Source organism: Hydra viridissima, unplaced genomic scaffold (genome assembly GCF_058129835.1).
Source record: "Hydra viridissima isolate aposymbiotic clone 2 unplaced genomic scaffold, HvirCarnegie_v1 scaffold_4, whole genome shotgun sequence".
Lineage (NCBI taxonomy): Eukaryota > Metazoa > Cnidaria > Hydrozoa > Anthoathecata > Hydridae > Hydra > Hydra viridissima.
In genome coordinates, this window is record NW_028324303.1 from 4092988 (window position 1) to 4112368 (window position 19381).

Consider the following 19381-nt stretch of genomic DNA (forward strand, 5'->3'; position numbering starts at 1 on the left):
TAATGATATTCTTAATAATTCTCTGTAGCTGATCCTAAAGCCCATTTCACTCATTATCGGCCCGCAGAGATTGGATAACGTAATCGATATCAGAAAAAGTGAAATAACTTCTTGATTGTTTACGAGTTACGAGCTGTTGGATGTTAAATACTCGTTTTTCAAAATGATTCGATGTTCGATACGCAAGAGCAACAACTTGGTCACAGAACAAAAATCAGAAACGTTTCAGTTGTTCGATGTTAAATACTCGTTTCTCAAAAATCAATAGCAAGTATAAAGATGGATGTTGGTTAAAACAAACAAAAAAAAGAAGCATTTTTGCACATGACAAAAAAAAATACTGGGTAAAATTTCAAAGCGGGCTTTACAATATGATTTTTCTTCAATTCATAATGGAAATAATGAAGATGCTTTGAATACCTCTTAGATGTTGCCTATAGAAAAGCGACAAATGAGCTAATGAAAAAACAGAGAACAAAAAAAATCTGAAGAGAGAAATATTTAAAAAATTTCATAAACTTGTTGGTTTAGTTACTTTAACACCAAAAGCAGGTGGGAGGAAAGAGAGGGAGGGGGGCATCTACAATTTGTGAAACTTTATCCTTAGCAATAAATGCATAATCTTTGAGCCAAATGCTTGTACACGAACATAAAGTCATTGAAATGATGTCTTTTCCTATTGGAATATAGTCAGGAACTGATTGTGTTATGATCATAAACTATTTTGTAAAATTGGCTCTAAGAATTTATTTTTGTCAGGATTTATAATTAAGAATATTTTCAGTGAAATTTATTTTTCATTCAGAAAAACGAACTATCGAAAGTAAAAAAGTAGCCAACTCGTAATTCTGATTTCAAATACATTAATATTAAAATTAATATACTTTGAATTGAGTAGGGGTAGTTCCTTAGCGATTGCCGTTAGATTAAGTTTTTTTTTTCTTTTAAATATCGAAGTTGTAATCGAGAGAGCCAGAAAATAATCGAGCATATAAAAATATAAATCGGTATTGCGAAAAAATCAACATCAAAGGGTAAACTTTTTTTAAAATCACCTAATAAAAATATTTTATGAAATAAATATCGCTAACGTGCAAAAATATATTATCCTACAAATTAACACTCTTAGTGTTTTTCAGTTAAATAACTATTTTTTGTTACTGTTGTTATGTTGAGTAAAACTCAATGAATTCATTAAGGGAAATACTACATATTTAAGAAGTTACAAATGCGTTTTTTCGTGACGCCTTAGCGCTGAGCTATCAACAAAACGCTTGCTGCACACGTAACACCGATAAGGTTTTTCTCCGCTGTGGATTAGCAAATGTTTTCTCAAATATTCTTTAATCACAAATCTTTTTCCGCAAATATCACAAAACCAGTCCTTTTCACTTTTATGGACAGCCTGGTGTCGAAGTAAAGCGGCGTTCTCAACAAAACTTTTGCTGCATTCCGGACATTTGTATGACTTCTTCTCTGTGTGACTTTTTAAATGACGAATTAACACCGCTTTCTGATTAAAAGGCTTATTGCAATACTCACAGCGCCAGGATTTTACCCCACTGTGAATGATTGAGTGTCTTTTTAGAGAGCTGTGTCGATTAAATGCCCGTTTGCATATGTTACAGATAAATTCTTTTGTGTGTTTCTGGATCACGATTGATTCGGTCGGCAGTTCGTTGGAATGAGCGATTTCTGAAGTCACGTGTTCTAAAATATAAAAAAAATAAAACTTTAATAATTTTTTTTTTTTTTAGATGTTATTACGTTATAATCATTAATAAAACTTTGAAACTGTTAAACCTTCGCAGCCTTCCTCTTTAAAAAAAATTAGTTATATCTTTCAAATAGTATATGAATAGAAACAGATAGCTTCTCTTTAAAAAATCATTCACTCAGTTAAGGACTATCATCTGAAACATCTAGAATTCTTCTAAAAAACTCAATCTTTTATTTTGGTTGTTTCAAAAAATATCTGCACAATGGGACAGAAGATAGCGAGAGCCAGAAGTAAAAGTCAAATTTTACTGTGTAATGTATTCCTCATCAACATGATATCCTAGTGACAGAGACAGTTTGTTTTGTCTTTGTTTATTATCTCAGCTATTAGTTTTTACTATGCTTTAGTAAACCTTAATCTTTGATTAATAAGAAAACAAATGATTAAAAAGAAAAAAATATACTTTTTAACAATTTTACGGTTGTATTTTTTACATTTAATCGTTTTAATTGCCCCTATTTGAATTTTTTGATTATTAATTATTTTAATAATCATTTGGATGAAAAATAACTTAGGGTACAGTTATTTATGAGCTGATATTTACATCTTAAGTTTTTTTTTTATATGAAAATACCATCATAATTTTTGCATAAAATTATAACGAAATCTTTTTTTTTTTTTTTAAAAAAAAATATGAAATCTATTTGATTTTGTTTTTTAAGCTTATTTTTTGCTCAAATTTAAAAGGTCTTCAAAGGTTGATTATCAAACATCCAGAGGAATGGTAAAAAGCTCTTATCTTTATCTTCGGAGGAAAAAGCTAAATGCATTCAAGATAAAGTGACATAAGTGTCACTTCAGAGCTGCAGTCAGATTTTTCATTACACATAACTTAGGAACTTGGCTGATTGAAAGACGTGTTTTCCAATCTGCCTCTTGTCTTGACAACTAATTTAATAGATCATAAACAATTTTTAATAACAATATATAAACATTCACAGTAGTATATAAACAAGATTTATACACTGCCTGATAAAAAATCACATTACTGCTCAATTTTAGCGACATAATCCAAGAACAGGAAAGTATGGTTTATCTGCATGCAGGATTTTCTTCACATTAACAAAAAGATAATTTTAAAAATGGCAAGAAAAGAGAAGTGATAGGTGGCGAAAGAAAATTATTACTTTCAACTTTTCCTCTTTTCTTTTTTATCTTTTTCAGTTTAGAAAACACGTCCACCATTTGAAGAGACATTATCTCTTTTCAAGTCTCTTGTATTTAATAAGGGAAAGATGAAATTGGAAGAAAAGCAAAGATTTCTGCAGTTTCTTTAGCAATAACTTATGCAGCGGTCAAAAAAGGAAGACCTCTATTTTTATTACTTATCACTTAGAAACTTGCTGCTAAAAATTGATAAAATATTTATGGGTAGTTTTTAGAGTAATACTCCATTCTTGTGGCATTTCACAGCATTTCTTATTAAATGGAAATTGCGAGATGACATTGTAAATCTCATTAAACAATACAATGAGGGAGTTAATACAAAGAGGGAGACAAAATATTGAAGGAGGAATACACTAAAAGAAACAATACAATGATGGAGACAATGCAACGAGGAAGAAAATACAATGAGGGAGGGTGGTGTATTAATAAAAAAATAGTACAGAGCGACCTCATGTTGCAAACGAAAGAAAAGATAGGATCATCATAAGACTCTCAAAAAACAATTCAAGGAAGCCATCTACTCTATTGATTACAGATTTGCGCGTCATTAGTGAACATTAAAAAATTCTCTGGAGTGATGAATTAATGTTTAGGCGCTTAAAATCGGATAGAATAAAGTGTTTTTAAAGACAAGTCAGTTAGAGATTTACTTCTAAGTATTATTTTCAATGTTAAAGCATGGTGGAAGAACCGCATTGGTTTGGGGCTACTTCAGTAACAATGATTGTTCAGATTCACTGTAATGATAGTATCCTTTGATCAAGTTAAGTACAAGGAACGTTTTTGATTGTCACATCAATTTTAAACAGTAAACCTGGAGGTTACAAAGCAAAAAGTGATAAATCTTTTATTAAAATTTTTACGCTTTTGTACTTTGTCATGCTTCATCTAAATAATTATCAACACTTATATTCTTCGTTTAAATATCTTTTTTAGAGAAACGATTCATTGAAATATTTTTAGAGAAGCAATTCATTGAAAGATTTTTAGAGAAGCAATTCATTGAAAGATTTTAAATACTTTTGAATACTAATGAAACTTAGGTTTTTTTTTAACCCTAGGAACTTTAAATGATTTTCCCAATTTTTAATAAACTTTTACTACAAACCCTTTTTAACATCAAAATTTACCTTCATAAAAACTTGGACTTGAGGTTACTTTATCACTACTGTTGATATATTCATTTACATCGTCAGTCTTATAATAGAAATAAAATACTTAAATTTTTGCACGATATCTAAAGCATATAAAATCATGTTACATTAAAAAAAAACAACTATGGTGTTATGTTTTCTAAAAATTTAAAAAATTGATTTTTTTGCAACAGTAAAAAAAAGGAGAAAAATAACAACAACAATAAAAAAAAAGTAAGAAATAAAAGATGAAATTGAAACATACTTTTGCTGAAAAAAAATTTGATGGTGGCAGATCTTCTGGTATTTTCCCATGCTGTTTAAAGTTTTGTAAGATACCTTTAGTGCGCCTGTCATCCTCATTTAAATTTTGCTCGTGACTGTGCTTCACTAAAGGTGTTTTATACCCAAAGTTCACAAGTGGAGAGCTCACATCAACTTCCAGAATATCACCAGTCTGGTTGTCTAAAACTTGTGACTGAGTAGCATGTAAACTCTCAGCAATTCCAACGCCAGTTCCAACATCATTACAAAGAACATTTTCATGATCATTTAACTCACTGCATGGGGTGTTGGTCTCATAAAAATCTTGAAGATGATCCATGTTTTCATGTATCTGTTTATGAAGATTATATTGTTCAGAAAGCTGGGTATGATCAATATGATTGTTAAATGATTGAGTGGATTGATCTTGCTGTCGAATACCTTGGGTAAGTAGTTCTGCAGTGTCAACAGAATACTCCTGCCAATACTTATCAATTAAATGTTGAAGTGGTTGAATTGTTTCTTCAGCTTGCCATATATATCGAACCCACTTCACTTTGTAGAACTTACCCTCTCCCTTAAGATAGATATTATCAAAGTTTTCTTGAGAAATTGAATAACATTATAAAAAAAACTTAATGGGAAAAAAAAAGTTAATAAATTTTGCAACAATTTACCTTCCGATCTATAGAAGCAGTAATCTTCTCAACTGTCCAATTATCATCATCATATTCAAAGGCATGGGTTAAAGCAGCATCAGGTGATGTAAATGGTTGTGAAATATTATCATTGTAAGCTCCGACATTTATTACAGAATATAATGCCATTTTAAATTTCTATTTCTACTACAGAAATGTAACTTATTTTAAGGTAATAAATATGCACAACACAACAATCTTCAATGGATTTTGAGATATTTTTCAGACAATAGTATTAGAATCTGTATTAAAAATTCTAACTTCAAAAAAGGATTTTGCAAAGACTACTTATAACAAAAGCATAATTTTAGTAAGAAAGTAATGTCAAAGATTTATGATACAATTAAAATTAATAGCACAATATAAATAAATCTGTTTTACAAAAACATACTGCAACTATACATAACATTAATAAAATATAATCAAGAACATTACCTCATTTTGTCCGGACATAATCATGAAGAAAACAATAGAGCAAAAAGAATACTTTACAAAAACCAACTTTATTTATGATCAAACATAATTTATGTTTAAATATAGTTTTATGTAACTTAATAAGTTACATTTACAAAGACAGCATATTTACATTCTTTTATTAAATTTTGCTTTAATAATAACAATTGAGCAGCCATTTAAGCATGTAATTGGCTACTTTTTCATTTAAAATGTATTTCAATAAAAAAAAAAGTGTCCAGTTTTAGAGTAAGAAAGAGAAGAAAAAAAGCCAAAGAAAAAAAAGAAAAGAAAAAGAAAAAAAAGAAAAGAAAAAAAAGAAAAGAAGAAAAAAAAGAAAAAAAAGAAAAAAAAAAAAAAGAAAAGAGAAAAAAAAAAAAAAAAAAAAAAAAGATTTGAATGAGATTGAAGAGAATCAATTCTTAAACTTTTTCTTCAGATAAAAAGCTGTTAGATCAGGCATTCTAGGTTTCAAAAAAGCCATCAACTTAATAATAATCCTGTCTCCATTTTTCAAGTGCTTCTCTATGTTTATCAGGAGCTAACTGATTCATGGCCCCTCCAAGAACATTTGAAGTTGCTTCAGTAGCAAGAATAAGAGGTTTCACAAATGTTGGAGGAATTTGTCGTAAAACACCTCCAACAGCTCCTGACATGCCTTTTTTATCATGCTCATCAGTTGCCACACGTACTAAGTTAGAAGCAGTCTGCGACAAACCCTAAATTTAAATATTTATGCAAAATTATTAGCAAAACTACCAAAAGTATCAATAAAATCTAACAGTTTAAAATTCAAAATATAGATTATTTTGTGTACCTCTGATAAAACTGTATAAGCATTGGCCATTCCTTCTCGTAATTCAGCTGGTTGAACCATTAAACTGCTATTTTTCTGTTGTAAGCTAGAAGTATGTGAAGGACCTGGACTAACCATATCAAAAGTCAACTCTGCAACACTCTAAATAAACAAATGTTGATAAATTTCAAGTTACAAAATATTCAACAGACAATCAAATATGAGCAGAGGAAAAAAATTACTTGAATTGTGCTGACTAATCTATTAGATAACTCCAACACAGCCATTGCTGTTGATGTGCTAAATGAATGAGCACCCCTTTGTAGGCCACGCACAATCCGCCCATCTTGACGATATTGTTGGACAGGCATCCAAAATAAATCTTTAATTCCTTGAAACAACTGGAGAAAACTATATGCTGGACCAACGCCTCCTAGTATACTGCAAAGCTGATTTTGTTTGATATCATTCATCCATTCTGTTACCATATAGTTTAAAAGTTTATCTGGTCCAAGTAAACCACTCCGACAGCACAATCTTTTTAAACGAATTTCAGAGCAGTTTAACTGAGAAAGACCAATTATAATTCCAGCAAGTGTACCCTAAATTTAGTTATGCAATATCTAATACTTTAGTTATTAATCAATGCTGGATAATTAAACTTTTTATTGTAATAAGTCTACCCAGAAAGTCTGACAACTTCAAACAAAAATTATTTTAAAAAAGAAAAAAAGTGTAACTGACAACAAAAATGTAACAGATTTTACTTGTTCAATATCCACATGTTTACCATGATAATCAAACCTGATGGGAACTTCTGGAGAGAAAACAAATGATTTAATAAATAAGGCTGGTTTTTCTACTCCACCATTAACAAAAACCGAGTTATTCTGATTAGAGGCTGATAACGGTGAATCTAAGACAGGTGAGAATTGTTCACGACAAGGAGATGAAGAAATACAACTTGAAAATTCATTTGCTGTTTTTAATGGTTTGCTTCCAGAGAGATCACCAAAAAAGTCTTTTAAGAAAAATAAGGCATCCTAAAAAAGAGCAGAAAATTAAAAAAAAAAACAAAAAAAAAAAACAAACAAAAAAAAAACAACCAATAAAAAACATGTATAGTATATTTGCTCATAATAAAAAAATTTCATTTTGTGTATTTATAGCGAATTTAAAATATCAAAATATTTTACTTGATCTATGTTTAATCTAAGGGGCTGAAAAGAAACTCTCAAAGATGCCTCTTCACTGCGTGCATTATCATCTGGTTTTGTTACAAGAAATTTAACTGTAACCTAAGAGCAACAATATGTCTAATTAAAAAAAAGACTCTTGGTTTATTTTTATTCCAAAGAACAACAAATTTCTACTCACCATATTTGCATTAGTTTGTTTTGGTAAACTTTCAGATGAAAATCTATACAAGAACTTATTAATCTGCGATGAACATAAACGGTCCCGTATCTCAAGATCATATATTACAAGAACATCTCGGTAAATCTGCTGTGAGTCATCAGGGTAGATCTCATGTTGAAATCGAACCTTGTTAAAAAATATGAAATCTCATGTAAATTGAATTTGCATGGAAATAAATTGATATTTAAGCAATAATAATAAAAAAAAACATTTCAGAATTCAAAAAATGAAAACTTAAATTGATTTGACACAGAAAAGAAGGGCAGAGAAGGAGGAGGGAAACTATTAGTTTGAGCAACATTTTAGATAAGATGATATGCACTCATTTATGTAAATAATTTATGTGAATAGAGTTTACCTTATTCATTTGGAGTTCCATCAAAGTATCAAGATCTCTTCCAATACCCCCTCTGACCCGATTTGTTTTACTCTTATCCGTATGACTTGTTTCTTTAGGTTTAGCACAGGATGGCTTACTTTTATCATTTTTGTGAGAAGATGCAGTTGTAGAATTAAACAAAGAGCTAAAAAATAATTTTGAAATTTAAATAACCTCATATGTATTTTGACATATAAGTGTTAAAGTTCATTAAATGTATTCTAAAAAAAAGTATTTTTTTAAAATAAAACAGATTAAACCATTTAATCAACTAAATAAAATTTATACAATTAAGAAGGAACATAATTTCTTATTTCAAGATCTAAAAATACTAATAATTTCTAATAATTAATAATTTCTTACATTTTAATAATATAATAATGCCTAATAATTTCTCTGTAAGCTCATTTGCAAGTCTAAGTAATTGGATTCACTTGAAAGGTAAAAATTTATAAATTCAAATTTCTTTTAAATGATTTCTGAAGTTGAAGTTCAACATATTCAGCCATTTCATTATTTACAAACTCAAATTTCAAATTTCTTTCAAGTGATTTGTAAATTTGATGTTCAGCATATTCACCTAGCCATTTTAATTTATTTTTATTCATAAATCATCACAATTGCTACCTTGATTTTAAATTAGGTGCTTTGAAGTCATTCCCTCCATACATCTGCCAAACAATAGACATTTCTCTCACTGTGTATCTATATATTGGTGGAGAGTAGTTATCAGGTGATCCAAGAAGATTGAAACTACCATACTGTTGCAAAACAATTAACATTTAAACAAAGTTAATTAAATAAATCAAGTTAAATCATATTCAAAAATAAAAGAAAAAACTTATTTAATAATTTTGATATAGAAAAACTTGTTAGCAAATTTATGCAAAGTGCTCACCGGTATTTTAAAGAAGTTTTCAGTAACTGAAACATTTTTTTCTGTTAGTCGATTTAAAATTGGCTCATGATCATCAAAAGTCTAGCAACCAAAACAAAACATTTACAAATTAGTATTAACTAATTAAGATAAATTTACCAAAATAAACAGAAAAGAATACCTTTTTTAATTTTTTTTTATTTTCAAGTTTATAAAAATCCTTTTTTTTTTAACAATCCAGTTTTTAATATGAATTATTAGTGTTCCTAAGAACGTACAACCCTTACTATGCTAAAAAGCCTCTCACAAGTTAGTGGATAGGAATTACTACTTAATTAAGAATTATTACTACTTCTTTTCACTACAATTTCTACTAATATAAATTTTTGAAATTTACTTTCAAATTTTTTATTAAATTCTAAAAAAAATTACACTTTAAATAAATTACCTGCAGAGCGAATTCATTTTCAAGAAAACAATATTCATCAGAATTTTGAGGTTCATCTCCATCATCATCAGTGGATTCATCTATACGAGTGTCAAGTAATGTTCCTTCTGATAAACAATCAATCTTCAACTAAATAATAACTTGCAGCTGCAATAATGGTCAACCATAAGGTTCATAAATACTTAGTGTTTTTATGAAAATTTTAATTTCATTAAATTTACACAAGCACAGAGAAACTTGTTTGAGTTTTCATATATTTACTGAATACAACATGGGTGTAGTGAAATATAAAACTAAAATGAAATGGGGGAGAGGAATCAAACAAATCTATAATTTTAATAAAATAAGACCTTATGTGCATCAATCATTGTATCATCTCTCATTGCATCTGCCAACATTGTATTTTTTAATGTCTCATCTGTATCACAGGGTGAGGGAGAAATCAACCTCATGTCTAAATCCTATATTGAAAGCACTTATAATTTCCATTTGACTAATTATAAAAATCATGCTATTTTTGAAATTCCTTATCTTCAAGAAACAAAAACAACAAAAAAGCAAGGATTGTTCATAGCGATCTAACTATATATAAGATTGTCTAATTATTGAAGTTAATAGAAAAATCTAACAACCATACCTCTACACCTATTGAGCCACCTTCATTATTCTTAACAGAATCAACATCATTGTTTTTTTGCAGATCACCATCAGATGCAAAGTATTTTATGAATTTCATCAAATCCACACATGAATCTGAGCATGTACGAATATACAACATGTTATTTGACATAGCAAGATCAAAAACAGGTACTCGCTTGTCAGCTCCATTAGTGAGCTTTAATGACAGTTCAAATGTCCCCATGTCCATTACAAGAACATAGTCATTTGTTTCAGAATCTATTCCCTTATTACAAATATAAAAAGATGAATCTTCCATAATAAACCTGAAGAAATTAGAAAAGCATTCTTTATCAAACAAATTTAAAACAGAGAATTTTAGAATTATGCTGAATTAAGTAATCAAAAGCATTTGAAAAGTCATGCTAATTATTAGATATCACCAATTCTTACCCTATACATAGGATAAAGGTTTAGCAGTTTCAAAAAATAGTACCTTAGTAGAGAAGTAGTTGACCCAGGTATTACATTACTTGTTAAACTGAATGACTCCAGCATTACTAATGCCTGCAACGGAATATACAACGGCCTAAAATTTAAACAATGAAGTCACAAAACAGTAATGAACTAAAGCAAATAAAACAAAATTTTCATACAGATTTTTTATCATAATATTGTATATATGATATTAACTGTTTTTTTTTAAACACATTCATTGTAAAATTCTAATACAAAAAAGTTTGATAGAAGTTGGTGCAAAAAGATTATTTCACATTTAAAGTAAATAAATCTCAATTGTTGTAAATTGAGCATACCAATTTGTTAAACATAAATTTTAAAAACAAAACCCTACTTATAATCAATAGCACAACTTTTTAGATTTAGGTGGAACAAAGTGATCGCCAGAGGAGGAGTGTAGCCTTGTATAGCAAACTCTTTCACATCCATAAAATCTCTCACCTGAAGTTTAATTGAAATAATTTTAGCCAAAAGAACTAAAATCTAAAAAAAACTGAAAAAGCTCCTAAATCCTCCCATTCCTCTTAATTCTTATTTAAGAAAAAAAATTAAATTTGATGCAAATGCATTTTTAAAATATTTAGTAAAATTCATGAATTTAATAGGAAAACAACGTAGTAAAGGTTTTAAAAGTATAAAGTTTCTTATGACTTAAAGAGCACATTTTAAATTATTTAATGTAAAAATTATAGCGAAAAGGGATATTGTAAGGATACCTGAGTGAACCAGCTTTGAGATGAAGGCAATTTGCAATAACTAAGAGTGCCACCTTGCAATGATACAGAAACATTATTTTCCTAAGGTAAACCACAGAATAGATTATATTTTTATTTTTTAATAAAGTAATTAAAAATTTAAGTTAATAAAACAATAGTTTTAACCTGTAAAAACAGTTTTAAATTAAAGCAATAGTATAGCATAAGTAAGTATACTTTCTAACAGAGATTCTTTAAAAAAACACTTGGAATGAAGGTAATATTTCAAAAAATATAAAACATTTTAGATCAGTAATTTGTCTATTTTTTAAAAAACAGGCTGGCATGTATTGATTAAAATACAATAATAAGATTCTTTATTAAAACTCATATAAAAGACAAAAATGCTTTCATAGTTTGGTTTTTCTTCATGTGAATATTATATAGTTTTGACAATTAGAATCTATTTTAATGATAATGTCTTTTTACTCATAAATGTGAAAATAAAACTTCACATTACTAAAAACCACTATTGTCAGGAAATGCAGTCCAGAAATAGTTTTTACACACATGATAATGCATATATCTGACACTAAAAATTTACGAAGTTTTTGATAATGCATATCTTTTTATTTCTGGAACAGGTTGTATTGTAAATTGTACTTTTTAGGTTTTTTGGAGTTAGCCTCTTGGTGTTTTTTGTATACTTTTAAATTTAGATTTGAATTAAATTGTATTTAAGTGTTTAATGTGATTGCGTACCTTATTTGCTGTAGATTGTAATAAAATGAAAACTTCCTCTTGTCACAACTGAGAAACAGAACTTTTTTTAAATATGTTTAAAGTGTACTGCAAAAAAAAGAAATACGCTACAATTGATAAATTTCAATGTAAAAGAAGATGAGGGCACCACAAAATTGTTGCACTAAATGTTCTTCAAAACTGAACAACTGGTTAAATAATTCTTATGATCTGGAATGGATCACACAATTATTATCTTTTTATGATCTGGAGTGAGTCACAATTATTTAAATGATTTTTGCTGCATTTTATTTTCTTTTCTTTTAATTTTTAATTTTACAAGTATCTATATTTTTTTTTAGTGATAAACTACAAGAAACACTGAAATTATTTGATTGTGGCCATTGGCTAATTGTTCGATCTAGCAACATTGTAGATCATTTAATAAAAGTTAGTTCCATTCAAATTATCAAAGATAAAACTCCCTCAAGGTAGCAAAGACACCCTGAAGATAATAAAGATTTCAGAAAAAGTAACAGAAGATTTTTTAACTGGAGCACAGTTGAGACAGATGCTCCTCATATTCTTCTGATGTTTATACTGCTTGCTAATGCCTAACAATGTGGTTTTGACAACAAAGTGAGCAATTAAAAGTTTTGATTTTAAAAGTTTTAAAACAGACAGGGCATTTATTTCAAACTTTTCTTTTACAACCACTACTCATAAACATTTACTAATAGTTTTAAAATTTTGTAATCACTGCCAAACACTGCAATGCAAAATGTTAAAAATATTGGATAAACATTAAAATGTCTCTCTTTGTAATAACTTAAGTTAATAAGTAACTAATAAATATTATTAGAAAATAAAAAACATTTTTATTCATCATTCATCATTTATTCATTATGGTAATACTTTAAAAGCGTTGGATGTTTTAGTTAGCATACCTTTTTTTTCTTTTCATTAGTGCATTTTAAATCAGTAGTGCATTTTAAGGCTAACAACAACATAGCGTCATAATTCTGCTCTTTAGACTTAGCACGAATATGGCTATCTGATGGGCTTATTATGCAAGACAGATAGTGCGTTGATATCGCATCTTCCATTACAGCCATGTTAAGACCAGAGCTAAGAGTTGGGTTGTGAAAAAAGTTAACTCCATTAACATAGATCTGCATGTAATCAATATTTGGCTGACCTTTATAACCAGAAGCTAAAAACAGACGACCATCTTGTATATTTAAAACCGCATGTCCATAACCAATCAAGGACAAGTCCCCATCCTAAAAAGGAAAAATTTTCAAGGATCAAAATAAAAGGATAAATAGAAAAATTGATATTAAACACATACAAATATATACAGTGGTGGGGAAATATTTCTGGCCTTTTACATTTTGTACTTAATTTGTTTTAAGAAACAACTAATAGATCATTATCATTATGAGATGTTAGTATGAGATAGAGGTAACAAAATAATATAGCAAAAGAATGTTATTTATGCTTATGAATGCATTTATCATTGTATTTGTTATATTTACATGTGCAAAAGTTTCTGGCCACATAATAAACATTGAAACAGAAGGATGTTCAAAGGTGCATTTACAAATAATAGATGTTGAATGTTTAGTTAAAAAAAGGTTGTAAGAGCATAAACATGGCTCAGCATAAGCAAATTTGTGAAAGAGAGAGGAAGGGAAATCTTCTTGCAAAATTGCTTCACTATTATTGATAGATAAATCAACCATGAAAGATATTATCGCAGAATACTATTGTAGATATGTTTTAAATATTACCCATGTAGTGAAAGACCAAGAAAAATATCTAGAAAAATAGATCATATCATCAAAGGCAAATCAACTATGAATGTCAAGAAAACTGCTGCCGAAATAGCATGCAAACTAATGAATGAAAGCCTAGGTAATGTTAGTCATAGTACTGTGACACAAAGACTACATGGTGTGGGACTTTAACTCTACATGTGGACTAATAATATTTCTTACAGTAGAAAAAGGACTCAAACTTTTACACATGTAAATATAACAATTAGAATAATAAAAACATACACAAACATAAATTTTACCTTAATTTATCATTTTGTTTTCAAACTCCATACTATCATCTCATAATGACTAAAAATCATTAGTTTTTTTTTTCTAAATAACTTAGAGTACAAGAGGTTACTGCCTAGAACTTTTTGCATGCCACTGTATATATCAATTTGAATATACATACATGTGTATATGTATGTATACATGTGTTTTTGGATTTACATTTGTATTTATGTGTGTGCACACTGCCATATGTGTGTGTGTGTGTGTGTGTGTGTATGTGTGTGTGTGTGTGTGTGTGTGTGTGTGTGTGTGTGTGTAAAACCACATATATAAGTACAACTATATGTAGTAAAACATTTAGAAACTTAAAATTAGCAAACATAAAAATATATAAAAAGTGAACACATTTACAGCATGTAATACAGACTACTTCTCCATATAAAAGTTAATATTTTAAAAATTTTAGGAACAAAACCAAGCATACTTTCAAGGGAGGAAAAAAGGCAACATTTCCAGAATCAATATGAATTGAGAAGCAAATATTGGTTTGTTGATTACTTTTTAATGATTGTGGAGGAGAATCATTGCACTCAGCAGATATAAAACTTGCATCTATGTGGGAATCATAACCTAAAAAATATATTCAAAATTAAATGTTCAGAAACTTAATCAGCATTTATCATTTTAGTTAAAAGAAATTTTTATGCAAAAAAAAAAAAATTACATACAAAATTTGTAATAAATTTGTTTTTTAAAAAAATAACCTAAGATTAGAAATACAATGCTGTAGCAAGGCTGTGAGTTCAGCTAGTAAAAGCTCTGACTCACACACCTTATGTAAGAATTTATGGTAAAGAGTACTTAAAATAAAAAACAAAATAAATCAAAATGACAGAATTGCTATTGGTAGTACATGTATAAGTTAAAAGGATATTTCTTTAACTTTCTTGCACCACAACTTGTAGCTAGATAGTATAATACCATAATGGGTTTTTCAAGTAAGGTATGCCAAACCTGTATTTGTAGATACAAATCATAATAAAATAAATACACCATAACCTGTAGCTAGTACTATATGCCATTATTCTTTTTAAAAGATTATCTTTTAAAAAGTTATGAGCCAATGAGGACTGAGGTGCATAGTTAATAATCAAACCAGTTTGTGGTAATCACAGAAAACAGAATTGATACACTAAACTATTGGCTGTAGCTAGTAGCCTAGTAACAGTAGCTACTAGCTATCTATAAGGTTGAATGATTTTGTCAGTAGCAATAGCTTTTGGTAATATATATATATATATATATATATATATATATATATATATATATATATATATATATATATATATATATATATATAAAAGATAAATTATACCCACAGAATAATTCAATAAAGTATTTTTATATATTAACTAATCATCTCAATTCTTAAGATCAAAGAACTATTATTTTTCTTTCATGGCAAAATAAAATGCTTTGAATAACTATGAAAGATTAAGGAGAACAAATGTTAAAACTTTTGTGCCACACCATACTATTGCAATAATAGAATGGTAATACTATTATAATATCATATTAAAATAAATTCAAATTTGTCAGCTAAATTGCATTGACTAAAAATTGCTTTGATGAAATATTAAAAAAGACTATACAGCCCAGAATAGGTACAGTTTTTTTACTGACTCTGCCTTCAAAAGCCCCAAAACCTCTGACTCTGACTTTACATTTCTACAGTCCAATTCTACAGCAGGAAAAGTAAATTTATTAAGTAAAAACTGTATATGACCTCCTTCAGCATCTATGACTTCAGCTCCCAAACCGTGAGCATCAAGTTACACTTTTTCTTGATAGTAGCCTTCAGGGAATTAACACTGTAAGGATGCTGAAAAGTCCTTGACTCATTAAATGAACAAATAGTCTAAGGGCAAAAAATCTTAGTTAGGCAGCCAAAGTTGTTTTGACTAGTATTTTGGTAGATACTATTTGAACCACTGACAGGCTTTTTCTTCACACAATCAGTTATTTGGAAACGTGAAATCAAAAATTAGAAAATACTTAAAGGCTTACTAAGCAACTTGGCAAATCCTTGAAGATACTGCCTTTCATGGCAAGGTTAATATTAGCTAATTTATTTGTACTTCTTTTAACTTTTTGACTGCTTTTTGCATATTCTCAAAGTTTTTGAGTAAATTACTGATACTAATGTAACAAATTACTTATAAAAATATTGTTTCACAACATTTTTTTAGAAAAGTGGCAAACCTTTTATAAGATTTGTGGTTGCATATGGAAAATATTTAATCAAATTAAGCAATTAAATTACAATACACTAGGATTTACAACAAAAAGAAATTACAAAACCACATAAAATCTTTACCATCTCTTATAGTAGATCTGCACATGAAAAATTTATCCCCACCAGCATTTATTTGACCAATATGACTTGCAAGATTAATATGGACATCTTCAAATTGGTTATTCATTTTAGAATATATTTCAACTTGAGATGGTGCCAAGGGCTGCCACATTATTAGGTCACCAAGCAACCTGCACATATAGTATATAAAAGAATTTGTACCTCATACTAACATCTCATAATGATTATAATGTTGTAATTTGATTGGCCCAACCATGTATTTTACTTTGAATTTAAATACCTGTTATAAATTAGTTCAAAAATGCTTTGGTTATGAAGGTTAGCAGCCAAAGATGGGAAATAACAGTTTATAGTAAACTTTGAGTGTTTAGTTGCAAACTCTTGGAAAGCATTCATTTCTTTTACAGATGCAGGTGTCACCATCTAGATAATAATTCAAATAATAAATAAACAGCCCACTTATCTTATGATATCAAGCAGAGTTGTTGATTGTTTACTTGGGGAAACAAATTGAAAAAGTGTCTCTTAAAATACTTTTTGTTAAAGCATTTAATTTGGTTACTCAGTAAACATAGTTGATAATTTATTATATAATTATTTGTTATTAATTAATAATTTGATAATAATTTTAACATTAACAAATATCAACATTAATTCAGAATGATAGAGGAGTTTTCATAAAATTGGGTACAGAATGAGCATTAAAATGCACTTTCTACATGTTTATCTAGATTATTTCCTGAAAGTTCCAGCACATTTTGCACGGAGAAAGTTTCCACTAAGATATTGCAATAATGGAACAGAAATAACAAGGTTATGTCTACCACAAATAAAAATCAAATTACAAAACAGTAAATGTAATAAAAAAATACTGTAAGTGTAATGACAAGATAAATTTTGTTCAAAATAAATGGGTGAATAATTTTTTTATTTTTTTATTTTGTTGAGAGGATTGAAAACAGTAATTTTACTTATAATAATATTTATCATGAAAAATGAGTTTGATTTTTGAGCTCAGGAAGTCAATTAGATAGAAAATCATTTAACTAGTTTTTAAAACAGAAAAATATTTCTTTTTTTTGTATACAAATGGTATAGATTAGATACATTTTTAGTTACACCTGCTAGTTTAATGGTTTTGAGTGGTATTTTTTCCACAAAAAATTCTGCAAATCTTATATTGTAAATTATTGTTTTAAAATTCCTTTCCAAGAAAAATAGAGTTAAAAAAAAAAAAAAAAAAAAAAAAAAAAAAATTGAGAAATCAGTGAATCACTGATTAAAGAAATATCAATACATTACTTACCAAAAACTAAACAAGAAAAAAAAAAAAAAAAATCATTTTATCAAAGCTAATAAAATTAAAAAATGAAAATACCTCAACATTTTCATACATATTTGGTTGACTTGAGAAGGGTGATGGTTCAGATTTCATCCACGGGTAATTATCTTCAAAAGAATCAGGAGATGAGCTCTTAGATTCTCGCTCTGGTTCCTCAAATACAGATTGCAAAGCTGATGGTGATGAGCTAATTAAAATTCTAAAGATAAATTAAATGAAAAACTGTTTTCATTTTGCTGATTCAACACTAACCTTACAAACAAGACAAATATTTAAATATATACAGTAACAAATACAAAGTTAAAAGTGATTCATTATTACATTCTAAAACTTCAAAAGAAGATAACTTTACCTTGGTATATCAACACCCATTGATCCAGTTTCTCCTTCTTCTGAGTTGCAATTAACATCAAAAATATGAAATAGTTTTTCACCAGAGTCAAAGATACCTTTAAATGAAAAAATAAAAACGTGTGTTATTGATTGCGTCGTATATATGCAACTTGTGTGCTTTACAGACTGTAAAAAAAATATTTAATTAACAAACATGCTTATGCAACATATATAAAAAGTGGAACTATGGAGCATGAGTGGTGTCTGATAGTTTTCTAGAATGTTAAAGAAAATTAATTATTTTTGCATGAAATAAGTTTTATTTTTCAGTATAATCTTTCCTTTTCCAATAACTCTATTTCATGATTGTAAATGATTCTGGTTTGTCTGCAAAATATCCATTCACTGGTGCAATAGCTTCTTTACTTAATTTAAGAATGCTTTCCAGCATTTCTTTAGGTCTGGAAATTGATAATAGTCACTGAGTGGCTGAATCTAGTGAATACAGTGGATGGTCAAGCACTTCATTGTGCAATTAATTAATAAGCAATTCTTAAAACTCTTGTAAACAGGTGAATTGTCTTGAAGAAAATTTTTCTGTTATTTTCTCTGTTATTCTTGGCCTAAGCTCACAAACATTTTCATCCAGTTGATCAAAAAGGCATTGATAAAGGTATGATATTCAAAAAAGGCTGATATTCAGAATTGATTGTTTTAATTTTCACAATCAATTAACAAAATTCCTTTGTAATCCCAAAAAACTGCTGCATAACCTTATTTGCTGATGGAACAGTCTTTGCCTTTTTTGGTACACTTCAATTGGCTTTGATCCATTGATCTGACTGTTGTTTTTGTTCTGGTGTATAGCATTGAATCCAAGAATTATCAACAACTATGAATCAATGCTCAATAATAAAATCCATTTTAATTTGCTTAAAACAATCCAAACAAGCTTGAGAAATGAGCATTTGAATACATTTTTGATCATACTTGATAGCAAGTGCAATTTTAATTTTCTTTATTACACTTTAACTTCATCTTTAATTCTTCAAATAAAATATAACCCACTCAGTCTTTAAAGATCCTTACGGCCTCAGCTATTTCTTGTTCCTTCAATTGTAAATCATTTAACACCATATCAAAAACTTTTTGATTGATGTCTGGTGTTCTTGGGCATCCAGTGTGTGAATTATCATAAAGGCTTGTGCCACCACAATTAAATTCAGCAACCCAGTTGCATACTGTTATAATTGTTCACAAATTTGCTTTGTATTTCAATCTCAATACCAAA

The 19381-nt window shown here is 28.4% G+C and overlaps 2 protein-coding genes across 2 annotated transcripts in view; both read right to left on the reverse strand.

Annotated features, from left to right (window-relative positions):
- Positions 1 to 992: 992 nt before the first annotated feature.
- Positions 993 to 5235, reverse strand: LOC145183560 (uncharacterized). The gene is made up of 4 exons (XM_080058948.2): positions 5022 to 5235; positions 4346 to 4921; positions 4078 to 4144; positions 993 to 1710 (listed from the first exon to the last, which is right to left on the reverse strand). Exons 1-4 carry the CDS (start codon positions 5169 to 5171, stop codon positions 1223 to 1225), a joined length of 1281 nt encoding a protein of 426 aa, XP_079915074.2. The 5' UTR covers positions 5172 to 5235; the 3' UTR covers positions 993 to 1222.
- Positions 5236 to 5896: 661 nt separating this feature from the next.
- Positions 5897 to 19381, reverse strand: part of LOC145182630 (autophagy-related protein 2 homolog B-like) — a 29756-nt gene continuing 16271 nt past the window's right edge. The window contains exons 15-35 of the mRNA XM_090085994.1: positions 18110 to 18206; positions 17794 to 17956; positions 16696 to 16838; positions 16416 to 16585; positions 14523 to 14668; positions 12935 to 13270; positions 11268 to 11348; positions 10886 to 10992; positions 10529 to 10621; positions 10052 to 10358; positions 9765 to 9875; positions 9415 to 9543; positions 8988 to 9068; positions 8717 to 8850; positions 8069 to 8234; positions 7669 to 7836; positions 7488 to 7589; positions 7059 to 7334; positions 6534 to 6893; positions 6313 to 6453; positions 5897 to 6214 (exon numbers count right to left, since the gene is read on the reverse strand). Coding sequence (XP_089942120.1) covers positions 5984 to 6214; positions 6313 to 6453; positions 6534 to 6893; positions 7059 to 7334; positions 7488 to 7589; positions 7669 to 7836; positions 8069 to 8234; positions 8717 to 8850; positions 8988 to 9068; positions 9415 to 9543; positions 9765 to 9875; positions 10052 to 10358; positions 10529 to 10621; positions 10886 to 10992; positions 11268 to 11348; positions 12935 to 13270; positions 14523 to 14668; positions 16416 to 16585; positions 16696 to 16838; positions 17794 to 17956; positions 18110 to 18206 — 3542 coding nt within the window. The 3' untranslated portion in view covers positions 5897 to 5983. The remainder of the gene's footprint in view (positions 6215 to 6312; positions 6454 to 6533; positions 6894 to 7058; positions 7335 to 7487; positions 7590 to 7668; positions 7837 to 8068; positions 8235 to 8716; positions 8851 to 8987; positions 9069 to 9414; positions 9544 to 9764; positions 9876 to 10051; positions 10359 to 10528; positions 10622 to 10885; positions 10993 to 11267; positions 11349 to 12934; positions 13271 to 14522; positions 14669 to 16415; positions 16586 to 16695; positions 16839 to 17793; positions 17957 to 18109; positions 18207 to 19381) is intronic.

Bases quoted from the DNA above. Each gene is read 5' to 3' on its own strand.
- LOC145183560 (XM_080058948.2), bottom strand. From the start codon at position 5,171: ATGGCATTATATTCTGTAATAAATGTCGGAGCTTACAATGATAATATT. The intron at 4,922-5,021 runs GTAAATTGTTGC...ATCTATCTTAAG, and splicing joins CTGCTTCTATAGATCGGAAG to GGAGAGGGTAAGTTCTACAA. The intron at 1,711-4,077 runs GTAAATTTTGAT...TTTATATTTTAG, and splicing joins AAGTCCAAGTTTTTATGAAG to AACACGTGACTTCAGAAATC.